Source organism: Haliotis cracherodii, unplaced genomic scaffold, assembly GCF_022045235.1.
Source record: "Haliotis cracherodii isolate W230 unplaced genomic scaffold, xgHalCrac1.p SCAF_11, whole genome shotgun sequence".
Lineage (NCBI taxonomy): Eukaryota > Metazoa > Mollusca > Gastropoda > Lepetellida > Haliotidae > Haliotis > Haliotis cracherodii.
Window position 1 is genome coordinate 4,697,074 of NW_027266266.1, and position 20,599 is coordinate 4,717,672.

A 20,599-nucleotide genomic window follows, 5' to 3' on the forward strand; every position below is an offset into this window, starting at 1 on the left:
TAGTTCACGCAACCGCTAAACAAAGATCTGAGGACATCCCATTAGGAGTCACGTCAGAACCTTTCATCCGACCAATCAGAGCGTCGCTTACCAGATCATGAAAGTGACAGTCGGAATGTGACTTCTAATCATGCAACCTCAAAAACTTTAACACAGGGTATTCCGAACGATAGTTACAAGATTAATGACTAAATCCACACAATCTAGACCATATATTAGCCAATCCAGAATGTTCTTTTGTTCAGGTTTCATATTTTTAATCGAGAATAAGTCGAAATGCTTTTCGAAGCGTAGTCGCCAATTTGAAATTAGTGCCGTAAACCAAGAGAAAGCTGCCTTCTGATTGGCTAATGTCGACTTCTTGTCAGTCATTCCATTGGTCGGTCAAAGTTCACGCAAGGTCGGTCTGATGTGACCTATAATGTGGTGTCCTCAGATCTTTGTTTAGCGGTTGCGAGAACTAAGATCTGATTTTAATGAGATTACAAGTTGATCAGTATTTCATGGTTCTTTGTCGGGTTTTTTTTTTAGATTGATCTGTCTGTTCACTTCAATGTGTCTGTTAGTCCTGTAAGTAGAACTGTTATTACAAGGGCCAATTATCTGTGTGTGATGTTAGGTAGGGTGCTATGTTGGCCACAAAGAGCCGTTATAAATAGACTTATGCCAGAATATTTTAAAAGTACATACCCTAATACCAGAGTGATCTGACCTGTGAAGATCCGGGGTAGAATAGGTTTTCTGCTACCCATGCTTGCCATAAAAGGCGACTATGCTTGTCGTAAGAGGCGACTAACAGGATCAGGTGGCCAGGCTTGCTGACTTGGTTGATGCATGTCATCGTATCCCAATTGCGTGGATCGATTCTTGTGATATCAATAACTGGATTTTCTGGTCCAGACTTGATTATTCACAGATCGCCATCATATGGTTACAGACCGCTGTCATATAGCTGGAATATTGCTGAGTGTGGGGTTAAACAAACAAACCAGTGATCTTGGATTGTACAGAAATAAGTGTCCAAACATGGAGTGCAGAAACCAGGAATTCTGAAACGTATTCAAGTAACAAGTCACATCCAACAGTAAAAGTTTTAGTTGGCATGACACCGGATGGTATGGTTAGTTTTGTTAGTTGCTTGTACACTGGTTCACTCCTGATAAGGAAATAACACAACAGTCTGGAATTTTAGTGAGTGAGTGAGTATGGTTTTACGCCGCTTTTAGCAATATTCCAGCAATATCATGGCGGGGGACACCAGAAATGGGCTTCACAGTGGGTGTACAGTGTTGAGCACATGCTTATGGTTCGTTCGCATCTTGTTCAAAGGGAGATAATACTTTGTGAGTAGTCTCCCTTTTATTGTGTTCCGACAATCATAAACAGCTGCTAATATCTGAAAATATGAACACTGACAGGCGTTGAATGATGTCATTATAAACTGTGTAATATTTATCAATTATGCTGAGGCATCAGCAAAAGAAATGTTCGGACCGAGATAATAAAACTGCCCATCTCAGTGTTGCAAAACGAGCATATTTCTTACACACCGAAGGGAGCTATTTTAGTCATTCCGGCTTTCCTTAGAGAAAAGGATAGATTGTCTGGAGATGAAGTTAGTGGAACCGAGAAGATGGAGAGACATTCTTGTTGAGAGGAGCAATGGATGCTGCAAGGAATATCATATTCTTGATTCAGAGTTGCCATTGCCACTTGCAGGTTCAATTAATCAAATATGGACTGTATGTGTCTTGTTGACAAATTTCTATGTTAATTGTTTCAGAGCATTGTGAACACGTGTCCCATATTGAAATAATTTAAAATTATGTTCCTACTCGGCATGGTTCTGTAAACCAGGAATTGTTGGAAAGTCATGACAGAATAAAAACTCTTGATACCTGTTTGTAGTTTCAAGTAAATGTATTTGTATGCCATAAAATTAACATGTACATGTTTTCTACAAGTTAAACATGTTTCTTGGCTACGTCTGTCAGCTAATCTCCTTATAGATGACATAACAGATAAAGCCATTCACTCATCCAAATTTATGTGGTCCAAAACTTGTTGAAATATTTTTCTTGTAAACATTGTACATAAACATGATAAAAAGAAGATTGTCAATTAAAACAAATGTACTTATCTATTTTTGTAAACAATTTCATATGTTAACATATACATGTGAATATGCTAGCAATACAGTGCAATTTGGTGAATACTGAAGATCTTTCTTGCATAAAATTTAAAATTTTATGTTGGGAGAACAAAACGTATACTAACATTGATCAATGTCTCAATTTGATGTTATACAAGGCTTAATGCTTTTGATAAATCTGTTAGAAAATTGACAACTTTCATGACTTTCATTTGTAAAAAGTATCTTTTTCTTTTTTGCTTAAGACCCGTGAAGATCCAGGGTAGAAGAGGTCTTCAGCAACCCATGCTTGCCATAAAAGGTGACTATGCTTGTCAGAAGTGGCGACTAATGGAATCGGGTGGTCAGACTCAGTGACTTGGTTGATGCATGACATCGTATCCCAATTTCAGGGATCGATGCTTATGATGTCAATCACTTGATTGTCTGGTGATTATTTACAGACCACCATCATATGGTTTGCTAAAAGCCTATTCTAACCTTGGATTTTCCTGGATCGTTGTAACACCAAGGTATCTCTACCTCTGTCTGGTTCACTTTGCTTTAAAAACTAATTGTTGCCAAACAAATCATTGTTATTATCCTGTTAATGTTCAACATTAATTTATCAGATTTACTACTGTATTATCGTATATGCCACTGCCTGGTAAGTGAGCAATTGCTAAATTTAGATCCCAGTGCAACAACAATACACATGTTAAATATTCATTCAATCAATAAAGATTGGCTCTGAATATGATGCATATCATTGTTATTATATCATTTTGAGAATTATATTTATCAGATAAACTTAGTTTATATATTCCATAAACAAGATTAAGGTATTTAACTTCTGTGATGATCAGTCTCTTATATTGGCAGGTTGTAAAAGAGCTGGTCGAACATCGTTGATGCATATTATGAATAAATGTAGATATTTTACATGTGCGGCAGACCTTTTGTCATACGAAATATACAACAAAAATGTTCAGGGCCACCAGATTCTTTCATCTTTCTGTGAGGTTATGAATTCCAATTTCTTCACCGGAAGCCAGTTCTCAGTGCATGTTTTGAGACAAACTGATCTGCATTCACATTCCTTTTATGTCCTGGCCTGCAGGATTTGTGTTGAATGGATGAGCCTATTATGGGAGAGGGAACAGCAGGTGTTCAGTAATCATTAAGTCACGAGGAACAAATCCCCAAATAAAACATCATGTGTAATATAAACTTGAGGCAGAATGAGAGGTTACCAACTCCTAAGGGCCTATCACTGTCCAGCGTTGTTTTGGAAAACTATTGATACCTTTCTTGAAAAGAAATAATATACTGTACCCTGTTCATGCAGGCTTTAGGAAACTCCAGTTGACAATATATTATATGTTGATGCAGGTAATGATGAAATCAAAACAGGAACTGTATTATTCGTTCATCGATTTTACTAAAGGTTTTCATAGTCTGTGGATGTTAGGACTTTAAAAAATTTTTTTTGTTAAAAGTATTATTAACGGTAATTTTGTTCTACATCTTAAATATTTAGAAGTCCATAAAAACATGCAAAGTGAAAATGATGTCGTAGTCAAGATTGTAACAATTTACCAATGAAGTTGTCAAGACGTACTTAAATATGTTAAAAATACTGCACACAATGTATGATTAAATACCATATATGCTACCTTTTTCCAACCTTGAGGTTCAATTCCCGTCACATTTAATTCGTGTATTCTTATGGACAACATTTCTGGTGTCCCCCGCCGTGATATTGCTGGAATATTGCTAAAAGCGGCGTAAAACCATACTTACTCACTCACTCACTCACTCTTATGGACATTGTGGCGTTCTGAAAACATTTTACGAGGGCTTGCGTCAATCAAGAAAATCCTACTGAATCTATGCACAGGGGTGTTGGTTTGACTCAGGGAGTCGATATAGTCTGCACCTGAAGATCTAGGGAAAACTTCACGATTTTGTATACGTTTGAACTTGTTTTCCCCTCTAAACATACTTGTTCATAAAAACCAGAACATCATCAAGATATATTACTTATTAATGCGTTTTAGTGCGTTGTCTCTTCATGGCACAGACATGAGTCTGTTTGCGGTTGTTGTTAGGATCCACTGATGAAATCCCTAATTTGCCATATTAATATAAGCATGTGTGTTACTACAGTGACAGTACTTGTTTGTTTTGTTTGTTTTGTTTGTTTGTTACCCCCCCCCCCCCCCCCCCCCCCCCGGCATATTATGCGGGGGGATATAGCGATCAGCCAGTCTGTCTGTCCGTCCGTCTGTCCGTCCGTAATCATTTCCTTTTCCGGAGCAGAACTCGAAAATAATTCAGTGTATTTGATTGAAACTTGGCATATCTATCAGTCACATACTGAAGTTGTGCCTTTTGCTAATAAGGAATTTTAGAAATTTTTATTTTTTACGTTTCCATGGTAACAAGTTGGACTTAGGTTCTATGAACTTTTCATGTCTACCAGGCACATACTGAACTGGTGCCTTTTGCTATTTAGGAAATGTTTTTAATTTTTTTTTTTACGTTTCCATGGCAACAAGTTGGATTTAAGTTTTCATATAGGGTGGGTTCACTTATGGAGTATAACAAATAAACTGTTAAATATTTCCTTGCCAAACATTGCATGTCCATGTAAAAAGTGCATACTGAACAGGTGCCATTTGATATTAAGGAGTTTTAGAAATGTTTATTTTAGAATTTCCATTGCAGCTATTTTGACATGGGCTAAGAGAAATGTTGGGTCAGTTACCTGGTTTGGGACCAGAACGTGTTAAAATGGGCGGGGAATATAGATGACTTCGTTGACTATACGCTTGTTTCTTGTAATTTGTCATTTGTTTGCATAAAAAACACACGCAGAAACACACGTTTTACTTTTCATTTCATATGGATGCGACCATGGTTGATCTTTTGTTGGTAAACAATGTATGCTTCTTAAAGAACATTCAAATCTTGACTCATTACATACAGAATTGCACATTTACTTGTGGTTACTTTACAGACAGCTGCCGGGGGGATATGTCATCTTTCTGATAACTCTTGTTTTTTGTTTTTTTCACGCCGCACTCTGCAATATTCCAGCTATATGACGGCGGTCTGTAAATAGGCGAATCTGCACCAGACAATCCAGTGTTTAATATCATGAGCATCGATCCATGCAATTGGGACACGATGACTGCACCAACCAAGTCAGCGAGACTTACCACCCCATCCTGTTAGTCGTCTCTAACGTCTAAACAGTACTGACGTTTTTACTTTGACAGTACTGGAGTGTTTTCAATTAATACAGAATTACTACTATTCTACTACTAATGACTGCAGAGGACTACCGTATGTTAATTATAACCAAAAACACACAAAATAAATAATAAACTTTAATAGTGTTCTTTAGATGCTGGTACAACTTGGTTGTTTATTTCTAAAGAGAGAATTATATACATCAAAGGCATTGGTCACATAAATAAAACTGGCCATTTAATGACAAAATCATTTCATTATTACAGAAGATTTTGTGTTCACGTTCAATTTAACGACAAAATATTTACGAGACAATGACATGTAGGAAGCGTTCTCAGAGCGCTGATGTTCCGACAGATGTATATTGAAGCACACGTAAAATATGTTACACCGACGATGTAAACTTGCTTACCAGACGTTACTGAACATACTCTGACACGATGCATCTCTGCGTGGAAATCTGTGGATAAGTCCATTATATTGTGGACTTTGTAAACATCGTATGTGTCATTTCCTTGTTCCGTGTCATGTACACCCACAAAGGTGAGGTGAGGTGAAATGGGGTTTAACGTTGCGTCCAAGATTATTGCACTTCTAGAGCGACGTGTATGAACGCGTGTGTGTGTGTGGCCGCTTGTACTAGTCCGGACTGATGCCGATTTATAGTGCTAGCCCAGTTTAACATGAATACCCCACTCAGACACTGTATACTGACTCCGAGCCGACCAATCCTTGTTTTAGCCCCTTTATGCCAAGCGCCAGACAGGGTAACAACAAGTATCAACTTTTTACGTCTTTTGGTATGACGCGGCCGGGGACCGAATCCCGGACCTTTCGCTGTGCGGGCGGACGCTCTACCACTAGACCACGGAGGCGGTCACACTCACAAGGGAGAACCATCCAAAGTATATATTTGTCCTGTGTGGGCTTTCTTCTGTTAAAATCGAATTTTCCGAATGGCGGTGGTAAAGAAATGAAGCCAAATCGATTTTATAAAGCTGCATCTAATTGGCTGATTGGTTGAAGAACCCATGCATCCTTCATTCTGATTGGTCGATAATCGTTCAGGGTACTTCAATAGAGATGATCTCAGATCTTAACGCGGAGTGGTGTCTATGTAGGACCGGAGTAAAATATCTCATTGTAATGAGATTGTATTTTTATGCATGTCAAAAACAACCCTTAGCACTTGTAGCATGCTACTAATCTTCAGCGTACGTTTCAATAACACAGTACTTGTTGCAGTCTGGTATGCATTGATCTACGTTGACATATTAAGCGATTGTCGGTACATACTACTTGGAAACAAAACAGTTGCAGTTAAAACGAAATGTTGATTTATGCCAGGAATGAATCTTTTGACAAGGGTATGACAAATATACATGTGATTAAGAAGGTATCCTTGAACGTTATTCCCGTCTCGAACTGAAGAGTAAACAATAGAATTCATATACAGGCAAACCTCGATATTCCGGAAATTCCTTTAAAATACAATCGTCTTGCCTCTTATTAAGACTAAGGTAGACATGTAGAAGTTGAATAAACATGAAGACATAGAGGACGGGGGGAAAGGCGATATTTACACGAGTGGCGTAGCCAAGAGGAAAAATGTCTCCTTTTCACCCGTCACGAGATGAGAGAAACATGATAGTTCACGAGACACACGGAATATTCTATTCATTATATGCTTTTAATGTAGTAGTTTAAAATGTATACCTTGAAACGTAAATTCTCCCAGCGTAACACACAGGGACGGTTCACCACCCCTTGTATTTGCGACTAAAAATTAGTTTCGTGTTTGCAAAATCTTATTAAGTAACAAAACTTATTAAGGAGCACGAAAGTTCATACATATAGATATGATTATATACAAATTCAACTTTAACAAAAGAATATACTCGAAAACTACCAAACCGCTGTTTGAAGTGAATAAACGCTGGCCAAGTAACAAAAATGACCGTTTGCGAAACGAACGTCTGGATGACGAATTAAATGAGAAATTTACAGTTTATAACGAAACATTTTCAAGAGAATAACAAACAGCATGAAGCGATATTAACTCCATTAATGACCATCTGTCATTATTTTGCCTTGTCAATTTGGAACTAACTTAAAAAGGAAGTCAACAGTTTGTGTACGGGCTACACACCCACCATAAGGGGAGACAATTTGAGGGGAGGTCACCCTTGCATGACACTAGATCCGTCAAAGTGTTATTTTCACAGTAGTGAAATATCAAGAGTTATGTTCACTGCAATGAAAATATCACTTTTCTCAACTTCGGAAATCTCAGTCATTCACACTTAAGAATATAATAAATGACAAATTTCTGGACATCAATTTCTTCATTGTTTGTAACAGTGTTTCAGAGCTACTGCCAAATTGACCCTTCATCGGGTGAATGGTGCGGCGCTAGTATCCCTTAAAACTTGCAACAGACAATAAAGACGTTGTAATCCACAAACGTGTCATTTCTCTTGATGCGTTTCTCGGATGTGTTGACATAACACGCTTGTAGAGGATGCCTTCATCATATACCCGTTGAACCTGTTCCCTGTTTACATCCAGCAATGTCGTTTAGCTTGTTGATAGTATATCTTATCTAATACTGTTAACATGATGTGTTACGTATGTGTGCGGTTCAAGTACACCTTCGCTCAGTGAGTAGAACTGGTCATAAGGACGGATCTTACATGTAAGGCCACACCTTTTCAAAATTAAGGTTTACGGGTCGACCGATTTAACTGAACAAATATATCCCATTAATTCAAATTAAATTCCGTATTATTATTTGGTTCTAACATACGAAAAAGAGAGAGAAAACCCGACAGAGCAATTGATACCAAATGTTAAGTGATCAAATGAAAAGTATAAGCTCTGGGTCGTACGAATCGTAGAATAAAAGGTACTTATGGAGCATTCGTTCCAATCAGGTTCACACGTTACATTTAAGTCACGTGTTACTTTACATCTTCAAGCCTTAGGCTGTTGCTCGATGCCTTCCTTTAAAAGATTGACTGTTTATACTTATGCCTGTTTTTCGTGCTATCCAAGTTGAGTGGTTGGTAACGACCCGTAAACCATTAAATCGAAAAGAAATGTGCCCAACTACGTTTAATATGATCGGTGAATGCGTACGCATGTACCGCGAGTACTGGAGCAAGCACCTGCCGTTATACTTGACTAGCCACTCATAAATGAAGCACCCAGCACTAGCGTCTTATAGTCTGGGGGCTAACACATGGCACCGTGTAGAAAATGCGCTATATACAAACATGTTATACTGTTTCCTCGTATGCTGAAAATGTAAGAATGATAACAATTGTAATTCTTATCTTACAATTAGTGTTAGATTAGGTCTTCAGCAACCCATGCTTGCCGCAACAGGCAACTGACGGGATCGGGTGGTCAGACTCGCTGACTTGGTTAATGCATGTCATCGTATCCCAAATTGCGTGGATCACTGGATTGTCTGGCCAAGATTATTTACAAACCGCCGTTATATAGCTAGAACATTTCTGAGTACGGCGTTAAACAACAAAAAACAAACTATGGTCCACAGTACGTTACAATGTTTCGTAAATACAGAAGTTCAAGTTTTGTTTTTGTTTGTTGTTTAACGACCCACTCAGCAATATTCCAGCTGTGTGACGGCGGTCTGTAAGTAATGGAGTCTGACTAATGATATCACGAGCCTCAATATACGCAATCTGGAGACGATGACATGCATCGTTTTTTTCACAAAACACTAAGACTGTATTAGTAGATTGTAGGCCATGAAATACATAAAAAAAATTATCATCGTGCGTTTTTTTTTATGGCAAGCGGTGTGAAAGATTTTATTTCTGGGATATCACTAATGTTTTACGTCCGGTTTTCATATCATTATGAATTTACGATTGTTATTCTTAAACAGAAGAGTTATCCCTCCTGTATTTGTCGCGATGATTGCTAAGGAGAAGGATTGCGTTTTCTGCGTAATGAGAAAAACTGCGTGGGAGAAACATCATCTATGTCTATGGACTAATATCACTGGGTGGCATGGGAGGCTGGTGGGTATTTTTAAACGGAATACTAATCCTGCAGAGATTCCTTAGGCAGGATGGTGGTTAAAGCGTTCGCTCGTCACGCCGAAGACCCGGGTTCGATTCCCCACATGGGTACACTGTGAAGCCTATTTTATGGTTTCAACACTGTGATGTTGCTCTAATATTGCTGAAAGCGGCGTAAAACCACACTCACTCACTATATGGGCAATGAGAGTATATTTTCCTACTGTTTCTATGTAATATGTAAAAATAGCATCATATGCTTGATTCGTAGTCTAATATTTCCCGACCTTCAATGATTATTTCTATATTTACACCCAAATGAACATTATGGCCGCTGATATATAAGAGAATATACACTGTTGTTATTCCATTACAGTCTCAGCATACAGAAACAGTTGATATGAATAGTGAGCCTCCTAAAGCATTCATGGGACACAAGGTATTACCCTTGGTGTGTTAACATGCTACCAATTCAATAACCACTCAGACCACTACGTTACAAGGAGCAGATAAAAACATAGAATGTGCGAACAGTGTAACCAATGCTGAGGATGCTAAAAGATGAAACGAAACAAATACATGAGAGCAGGAGGATTCATGGGATTTTTGTGGAACTATTTCTTTTATGTATGGTGGTGGTAGTGTCTTGGTTTCGAAATAGTCCTCTTCATCCGCGTTCAGCCCTTCCGGCGCATTACACAGATTCTTGGAGCAGACGCATATTCTAGTGTCGACTCTTTCAATACACTTGTCCGCCCTTCCATGGCCGTCATTAGCGCAGTCGTATGCTACAACCGAGCCTGCGAAAAAAGGAAAGAGAATATGTACAATTACAGTAAACTACGGTTATAACGAACTCGCTTATAACGAACTGACGATATAACGAACTTAATTTTTTTGTCCAGACTATTTGCTGTAATTATGCTGTATATATGCTAATAACGAACTACGGTTATAACGAACTAAAATTAGTAGTCCCTTTGAGTTCGTTATAACCGTACTTTACTGTAGTTTATGTTGTGGCATACTTTATGTGTGAGCGAGTTGGGTTTATTGCCTCTTTGAACAGACGTGTATTATGTAACGCTAACAATAAAATATATAACGTCAGGACCAGTCACGATTCTCCACCCAAACAGATTCCATTGGGCGAAAAAGGCAGAATAGCGGTAGTAATAATATGAACGATTCTCTGATTGACACCAGTGATGACACCAGGTGTTCGCAGAAAGGGTCAGTATGTCCTGCTCTACCTGTAGCACCCGCCACGCACACAATTTGCATTGAAGCCATTGAAAAACGTCTCACGACTGAAAGCTATTGCAATCCATATTTCATCTTATCTCGAGTATCTAGTTCGAGGTTGTTTGAGTTGCACACATTGATTTGTCTGTACCGGGCCATGATACACTGGACCGCCTCCGTGGTCTAGTGGTAGAGCGTCCACCCGGAGGATGGAAGGTCCGGGTTTCGATCCCCGGCCGCTTCATACCAAAATACGTTAAAATATGATACTTGTTGTTACCCTGTCTGGCGCTCGGCATTAAGGGTCTAAAAGATGGACTCGGAGTCAGTATACTGTGTCTTAGTGGGGTATTCATGTTAAACTGCGGCATGGTATGTCAGTGGGCTAGCACTATAAATCGACATTAGTCCGGACTAGTACAAGAAGACCCCATTCCACCTCACACCTGATACACTTAGCAGGCAGCCATGGTTTTACTGACAATCTGTACACCTTATCCTACAATTATCGCCGCATCTCAAGATGGAAAATGTTTTATTGCAGTTTCAAATTGAACACGAAACCAATAAGGAGTGGACTGTATACATATATGGTATAAATGTAACCTTTCTCTGATTGCATCCCCTAACTGGATGATATTTCATCGTGGCTGCATGTAAATTCCGATACACTCAGGCCCACTCAGCTCATTAGCGGACTATCTACATAATACACTCGGGTCATCTCGGCTTATTCCGCTACCTACATAACACACTCGGATCCTCTCGGCTTATTCCGCTACCTGCACAACACACTCGGGTCCTCTCGGCTTATTCCGCTACCTACACAATACCTCGGGCAGAAGCTGTCAGTGATGTTATTTGATGTCACTGTCGGCCACATGACGCCAAATCCCGTCGCATATAGTACCTATAACAATTAACATGACAGCCAATTTTAAAGACTTCTTCTGTACTTAGAAATAATATACATACATCCCGGATGAGGCCCCTAATCGCCTGCACTGAGACCACATGGAACGTGCCAATTTACACTTATCAGAGGGATACACAAAGAACGTAATCTAGATTACCAGCTGCAGGTTAGCCTTCCATGGCTGAGTGGGTTCGGTCTCAGCTGGCGATTACCCTAAGAGTATGGGTTCGAATCCCGGATGGGACTCCACTTAAGAAAAGTACTAGAAATTGTATTTTACTGAGAAAGTGTAATCCCAAATTTGACATTTGACCACTTTTTAAAATGCGTTGTCTATTTATTATTCTTGTCAGCGCCATACCCGTGCTCGTGGGTTTCAATGTGATGAAATTGGGCTGGAACTTTTCGAACACATGAAGGTGAAATACTGACTACGGATGTGTTGATCCTACATACTCTAAAGGAGCTGACACGTGCTGATTGCATGCGAAATCCATTGAAACAGGCCTTATTTTACAGTTATTTTATGTGTGAAATACATATAATTTTTCATTCTCAGAAAAAAACTGAATATCGTCCTATCTGAAGACTAACTAATATACTATATACGATTTATTGTGGGAGATTTCTTAGTTATTGTAATCATATCACATTTGTCAGTAATATTGTTATTATATAACCCCCGAAGACAAACATATCGGGGCTCATAAAAATCATATATGTGCCCCAGTGTCATATGAGGTCACAAGACAACAGTGTATTGTTTCCGTCATCCGGACGGCATTGTTGACGTCATTCGAATCTTATTGTGACGTTAGGTTTGAATGACGTCACACTAGAAACGACGTAATAGCTGAAGGTTGTTGACGTCATTCGTCAAATTGTGGTTCCGCTGCTGGTGCGACTTGCCTTCCTTATAGTCTCTGTATGTCGACATATTCTTCGGTAATAGTTGGTTCGTTTGTTGTTTTACGCCGCACTCAGCAATATTCCAGCTATATGATGGCGGTCTGTAAATAATCGAGTCTGGACCAGACAATCCAGTGATTAATATCATGAGCATCGATCCGCGCAATTGGGATCGATGACATGCATCAACCAAGTCAGCAAGCCTGACCACCCGATCCCGTTAGTCGCCTTTTACGACAAGCATAGTCGCCTTTTACGGCAAGCATGGGTTGCTGAAGGCCTATTCTACCCCGGATCTTCACGGGTCCATTAAAAGAACATTATTTTCGTGTTCATGTCATACTATGCTTACGTCGCTCGTGCCTAAATTCCGGTATTTTGCTCGCATTCGCTCGGGAAATACCGGAACACTCATGAACACTCATATAATATCCTCTATATATAAGCCTCACTTGTATCAGCACAGCGCCAACAATGGCGCAATGACGCAAGTATTTCAACCTGTTCTTGAGAACTTTGAACCAATAAATACTTTCATTTTCAGCTGAGTTATTTAAAATATGAAATGTTGATATATCCTGTAAAAATGAAAACTTAGCCTAGCAGGCCACATGTAAAATAAATATACAGCATGTGTTTTCATATTAAATACACTGAACTAACCCCTTTCATAAGTAAACATCCGCTCTCCTCAGGTTTTGGCTTGATAACGAGGCCGGCGGGTTGCACTGGATTCTTCTAGCTGGTTGCCAGAGAAACCGTGTCTGACTGATACGTGTATTATTAAGAAGTAACAATCAGCTGGAGACGAGATTCCATCCTATGTAATCAAATGTCTGGAAGGAAGGAACAGTATCGGGCCCAGAGGGAGGGCTGTGATACGCAGAGTTTGACATGTGCCGAACTAAGGATGTATCCCTGATCAGGATCATGTTATCATGCTATTATTGGAAACATGATATTCCGCGCTTCGACACATTCTATTTTCTTCCAAAAAATGAGGGGCGAAATTGTTTCTTCAACAACGGCAGACCGCCTCCGTGGTCTAGTGGTAGAGCGTCCGCCCGGGGTGCGGAAGGCCCGGGGTTCGATTCCAAAAGACGTTAAAAGATGGTACTTGTTGTTGCCCTGTCTGGCGCTCGGCTAAAACAAGGACTGATCGGCTCGGAGTCAGTAAAATGTGTCTGAGTGGGGTATTCATGTTAAACTGCGGCATGGTATCTCAGTGGGCTAGCACTATAAATCGGCATCAGTCCGGACTGTGTGTATACAAGCAGCCACACACACACACGCACGGACGCACGCACGCACACACGCGCGCTATATAAGTGCAATAATCTTGGACGCGACCCAATTTTACCTCACCACCTCAACAACGGCACATCTTTTGTCAGAACATCCAGTTCCAAAGAACGATTTGTTTGTGGTTTTTTAGTCATTGTGTTCCAGCATTTTCGAGAGCAGATTATTTTTTTCAATATATTCCAAGGTATTGGACGGATTGATGTAATGCTTTGTCGGTCGTCAGCGATCGTGAATATTGATTCATGCCGCTTTTTACAGTATTCCAGCAATATGACGGCGATGGAAAACACACATGGGTATCACACAATGTACACATGTTGGGATTCAAACCAGTGCCGTCGGGGTGACGCGCGAACACATTAACCATTTAGCTACCCCACTGCCTTATTGTTTGTTTGTTTGTTGTTTAACGCCGTTTTCAGCAATATTCCCGCTATTTGACGGCGGTCTGTAAATAATCGAGTATGGAACAGGCAATCCAGTGATTGATATCTTGAGCATCGATCCGCGCAGTTGGGATACGATGACATGCATCAACCAAGCCAGCGAGCCTGACCGCCCGATCCCGTTAGTCGACAAGCAAGTCGCCTTTTACATCAAGAATGAGTTGCTGAAGGTCTATTCTACCCCGGGTCTTCACGGGTCCCGGCGACGAGTGACCCCTTCGTCTTTCATCATACAAGAGTGTCAGCCAGGTATTAATGAAGGCCAATACCTCCACTCCGCGACTGGTAGCGTATAGTACCCTCACGTTTCGTCATGCCGTTATCCACCTCCATTTACGTTATGACGTCACCAATGATGCTCCTTATTGATATTCCGAGAATTGTCAATTACAATATCATTTCATTTCAGGTCAGCATTCAGTTCAATCATCTGCTACCCTGTCGTATTGATGTCTTTATGACTCCGTCGAATGGTAATGCTACAATAATCATCGGTATTGATTTGATGTCAAGAAGCGTCCCATCAACATTTTGAAAAGACATCGTTCAAATAGAAATTATTACTAGCCAATTAGACAAGCGTTAATAATCGATGACAGGATAAGGCGCTTCCGCCTCGTCAGTCTGTTCTCATTTGTCACCCTTTGTAACATATCTGACAGTTGGATAACGAATGAGCACCTTTGCGTGAGTCGTGTGTAGGTTTGTGCGTGAGTCGTGTTTAGGTTTTATGCGTGAGTCGTGTTTAGGCCTGTGCACGTGTCGTGTGTATCGTGTTGAGTGTGACTGTGTGCGCGTCGAGAGTGCCTGTGCGAGGGTTGAATGTGCCTGTGTGCGTGTCGAGCGTGCACATTTCGAGTTTTACTGCGTGCAGCTTTAGTATGCCTGTGTGCGTGTTTAGAATGCCTGTGTGCGTGTCGAGTGTATCTGTACACATTTCGAGTTTTACTGCGTGCGTGTCGAGTGTGCCTGTGTACGTGTCAACCGTGCCTGTGCCTGTGCGCGTGTTGAGTGTGCCTGTGTGCGTGTCAAGTGTGCGCGTGTCGAGTGTGCGCGTGTCGAGTGTGCCTGTGCGCGTGTCGAATGTGCCTGTGTGCGCGTCGAGTGTGCCTGTGTGCGTGTCGAGTGTGCCTGTGTGCGTGTCGAGTGTGCCTGTGTGCGTGTCGAGTGTGCCTGTGTGCGTGTCGAGTGTGCTAATGTGCGTGTCGAGTGTGCGTGTCGAGTCTGCCTGAGCGCGAATCGAGTGTGTATGTGCGTGTGTCGAGAGTGCCTGTGTGCGTCGAATGTGCCAGTGTGCGTGTCTGTGTGCGTGTCGAGTGTGCCTGTGCACGTGTCGAATGTGCCTGTGCGCGTGTCGAGTGTATCCGTACCCATTTCGAGTTATACTGTCTGCGTGTCGAGTGTGCCTGCATATGTCAAAGTTGACAGGCTTAAGTGCCATGTAAAACGATCTGTCTGCCTAATCGCGTGTATGTAATATACATGATCACGACGTCACAAAATCTACACTGAGGCCATATGGAAGAAAAATACACAAAGCCCAGACGCCACTTCAGTATCCACTAGAGTCGTCCCGTGACCCTTGCATGCTCTGCATCAAACTGCTTTTGGCGATATGTATACAATCACAAATGACGTTAGATAATGTACCTTCAAATTACCGTAAGTACCATCCTGTCAACACGAAATGATATTCGTCCTCGCGCTGCTTAAAGAGTTCCATCTGTACTGTAACGTACATCATGCAAGCCCTCAAGCAGCGCGTGCAGGAATTCAACGCTAAGTTGTTTATTCTAAATTAATGAAGGGACCTAAAGACAAGTAGACAAGCTTCAAGTTGTTCCGTAAGAGTAAACAGAGAGATCCAGGAAGATAACAAGCCTTGGTTACATTTGGCTTGATCTGCTCGTCTGGGAAATGTTGGAGGTAGACACTACATGATGGATCATTCAGGGTCGATGAAACTCAACTGGCGTCAGAAAGAGAAAGAAAGTGGCGCCTCAGTGGTCATGTGGTAGAGCGTCCGCCCTGAGAACTGAAGGTACGGGGTTCGAACCCCTGCTTCATCATACCAAAAGAGGTCAAAAGATGGTACTTGTTGTTACCCTGCCTTGCGCTTCGCATTAAGGGGCTAATACAGGGTATGGTCGGCTCGGAGAGTGGGGTATTCATGTTAAACTGCGGCATGGTATCTCAGCTGGTTAGCACTATAGTCCCGACTAGCACAGGAGGACACGCACGCACGCACGCACGCACGCACGCACGCACGCACGCACGCACACACGCACGCGCGTGCACTATATCAGTGCAATAATCTTGAACGCGACGTTCAACCCCATTTCATACAGCTGTACCAAATATTATACGTCCATGGACGTGAAAATTGAGAGACGATCACCAAGTTGATGCAGTGTTACGGAATGACCGGCGGAACGGCAGCCAGGCAAGGAAATTGGGGACCCCTCGTCACAGCCGCCGCTGAGGACCGATGTCTCCACACCTTTCACCTACGTCACATATTCCTCATCTGCCGTGACTGCGCTTGGACGTGTCATCAGCCGTTACACCATACGTCGCCGACGACGAGAGCAAGGCACCAATGTCTATCCACGATTCAGAGGAATTACGTTGACGAGGCAACATCGGTTTTGGTGTTTACGTTGGGCACGTCAAGCTCAACGTTGGTATTGTCGTAACTGGCAACGTGTGTTATTTTCTGATGAGAGCAGGTTGAAGAACACTGATGTACCGACAAATAGGAGAAAGAACAGTTCCTTGTATTCGGGGGCATGTCTCTGTTGGCGGGGACAGTCGGATTGTTTGGGGAGAAAAATGAACAGAAATCAGATGGTTTGCTTGTTTGGTTGGTTTGTTGTTTAACGCCGAACTAATCAATATATTCTAGCTACATGACGGCTTTCTGTAAATAATCGAGTCTGGAACAGACTATCCAGTGATTGACATAATAGGCATCGATCGATCTGCGAAATTGGGATACGATGACGTGCATCAACCAAGACACCGAGCATGACCACCCGACCGTCTATCACGACAAACATGGTGTTGAAGATTTTAACCTGGACCTTCACTGGTCCAAATTAGCTGGTACAAGCACAGAAAGGGCAATGGAGGGCAACACCAGAGAATAACTGCCGAAACAGATTCCATTCGGCGTGAAAGGCAAAATAGCGGTGACAATTATATGAATGGATCACTGACAATCAGTGACGCCAGATGTTCGCGAAAAGTATTAATTCACAAGGATTGGTCATTTCCACAAAATATGCCCTTCCTCAAAAGGATTTACTCGCAATTACAATTGCAAACATTTGTCCACTTTCGTGCACTTGGCTCGTGTTCCTTCAAAGCAGACATTTAAAATAACGTTCGCAGCAGACGTCCCTCGTAAAAAAACCAACGCAGATGGATGCCGGGATCCTCTTGAGATAAAACATATAATTGAGTTTATAGGGCTGACATTGATCTCCTGCAAAACACATTACTTGCAATACGTCTCTGGTCCGTCAGTCGTTCGGAGACTGTTACTTTTTTGCTTTGGCTCTATACAAATCCTGCAGCAGTTGCGTTGGAGAAGATGTGATTTTCGCTAGCTTCAGATTTTCTTGGACCAAATATTCCTACAGAGACGTTTAGTTTATTCTGCAGATTCCCGTGTTAGTTTTCTCGCCACTAATGCGATTGCTTGATCATATTATACTACATTTCAGATGTGTCGTCAAACCATTCACAGAAAGTGACAGGAATGTAATCACGTCAAAAGTCTTATTGATGACCATTGCTTATGAACAAAATGTACATAGTAAACATATATTGATCTGGTTAGTAGAGGTTGCAAGGCATCGTAAGAACAATTCTGGTCATTATAACGGCTGATTATTGTTCTCTAGATATCACTGAAAAAGTCTTGTTGACTTCGGGCACATTTGTACGTACGCACTGATAAATATTAAATAGAATGAAGATTCGACTTGAAAAGGTCCACTTTAAATTGTTAAGATGTGCAATATCCTTGATCCAACAAAAGTATTTATGCGTTGCAGACATTTTTAGAACATCTTCATCTTGCAACTTGGGTGAGTGAATGAGTGAGTGAGTTGGGTTTAACGCCGCTTTTAACAGTATCACGGTGTGACAGCTTGATGTGGGAGGAAAGCCCGATGCATGTCTTAGACGTTTACCACTTCGGTGAAACCCACTAGCACGGGTATGGTGCTGACAAACCTAGAAACATAATCGGGGCGAACCGGGATTCGAATCCACAATCATAGGTTTCTGGCGTGGCAACGCTGCGCAGCGAACTGGGCGCCTTGGACGACTGGGCCACCCGTGCACCCTCTTGCAACTTGGATTACATACATTTAGTTGTTCTGAAGTTCCTGCATTCAACCACGACCCTGTACGAAATTATGTGCCTTCAGCTTTGTGAAACATGCTGACATCGTTTCAAAAGTCATCTGAACTCTTCAGTGACAATTTCCTGAACTTGGACGGTTCTGACTATGTGTGGGTACAAGATCCTGCTTGTGCCGCATCTGATAATCAGATGATTAACGCACATGGGGACCCAAGCTCCTCACAGCGATTGCCCTTTCGCGGAGCTCTACTATCGCTGCCACCAGTCAAAGCTCCCCTCAGTGATAGGTGGCTACAAGCATGCTTGGAGTTGAACTCGCAACAGACTGACCAATATGGTTACAAACAAGCGATGACAGCCGTGACGCCGAATACACTTACCCTAACAAAAAATTATTTTTGGGGGGGTCAATTTGAATTTCTATTGCATTTAAACTATCATGTAATTGGTATGGTAAGAATGTAAGAACCAATCTGATCAAACAAACAAAAAGGTAAATTCATCAGGGAAATATGGTCAGTCGTAAACCTTTTCAAAAATTACTTATGGTGGCATTCCCAAAGACATAAACAAAAGTATAAACGTTACTACATTTTGGGTTAGAGGGCAAATATCAAGATTCCTGTAATGGCCGCGCCCACACGATGTTACCGAGAGTGTAACGAAGGTGGTACTGGGAAGGAGCTTGACATGGACCCAGAATTCCTATACCGTCACAGCCAGAAAGCTAAGGTAACCCTACAGACAGACAGATTGACACACCACATTCTTGTCATCTAATTTTAAATGTGAGTGAGTGAGTATGGTTTTACGCCGCTTTTAGCAATATTCCAGCAATATCACGGCTGGGGACACCAGAAATGGGCTTCACATCTAATTTTATAAAAAAACATACTGACTTTGATACAATGATATGAGATAGAAACATAAGCACTAGGCGTTAAATGATCTTCTTGAAAAACTCACTAACTATTCACATGGCATGGACTGATTCGTAGGAAATTATTATGGCATATGCACAGAAGAGTTGACATTTGACTTTTTATCAAAACGGTTCCGATGTATTTTTTCAGGAATCCACAGCAACACGTGCTTGTCGTGAGAGGAGAGCTATGGATCGGGCAGGGGACGGGCGGACTTGGTTGATTTCGTGTCATCGTTCCCTGACGTTCCCCTTACCAATCACTGGATTGTCTGGTCCAGACGCTATCATACAACCTGAATATTACCTAGTGAGGCGTAACGCACATACAAAACACCAAAAAACACCAGTTATAGATATTGTGCCCAGTATGTCGTCAAGCCAACGAGGGTTACCCAGGTAACAGAATGAACATGTATTGATCAATGCTGACCACCACTGAGGTATATCAGCGTATGCCCCGACGGGCGGTTTTACCAATTTGGGGATAGGTAATTACTTTTGACTATTCTCCATCAATCTGTGTCTATAATCTCGTCTCATCCTGAGCACCTTCTGTGACAAGTTTCATTTATACAATAAGACTTACATTTCGCCTCATAGACTGCCGGCGGTGCTGTTATGCAGCTGGTGGACTTCGTGAAGTTCTTTGTATGAATATCTCTGATCATTGCGCTCGGCCGATTTTGATAAGAGCAAGTCTACGATCTGGCGTTTTAATTTCGGATGCATTGACATCAGATTGAAGGGAAACAGGCATGGAAGCTGGGATGGTTTCGTTTGATGTGTCAGCGGCGGTAATGGCTCAAGCTGAACTTTTACCGTTATGGTAAAACTATTGAAACGGAGAAAGTGTATATACCACAGAACTCCTAAATTGATTTTAACATGAATAATAGGTGCGCGATATCCCAAGTTAAGTAGGATGTTTCACTTCTTTTCATTTATCACAAGTCGTAAGGTTCCTATGTTGTCAAGCATACCGATAGCAGGCCACTCCATTGAGCGTTACCGACACAAGCTTTCACGACTCTTGCACG

The 20,599-nt window shown here is 41.4% G+C and overlaps 1 protein-coding gene across 1 annotated transcript in view; it reads right to left on the bottom strand.

Moving 5' to 3' along the window:
- Window positions 1-5,513: 5,513 nt before the first annotated feature.
- The window catches only part of LOC139456132 (uncharacterized), a 73,785-nt gene continuing 58,699 nt past the window's right edge, over window positions 5,514-20,599 (bottom strand). The window contains exon 3 of the mRNA XM_071237669.1: window positions 5,514-10,241. Within this exon, the coding sequence (XP_071093770.1) occupies window positions 9,925-10,241 (317 nt within the window). The 3' untranslated portion in view covers window positions 5,514-9,924. The remainder of the gene's footprint in view (window positions 10,242-20,599) is intronic.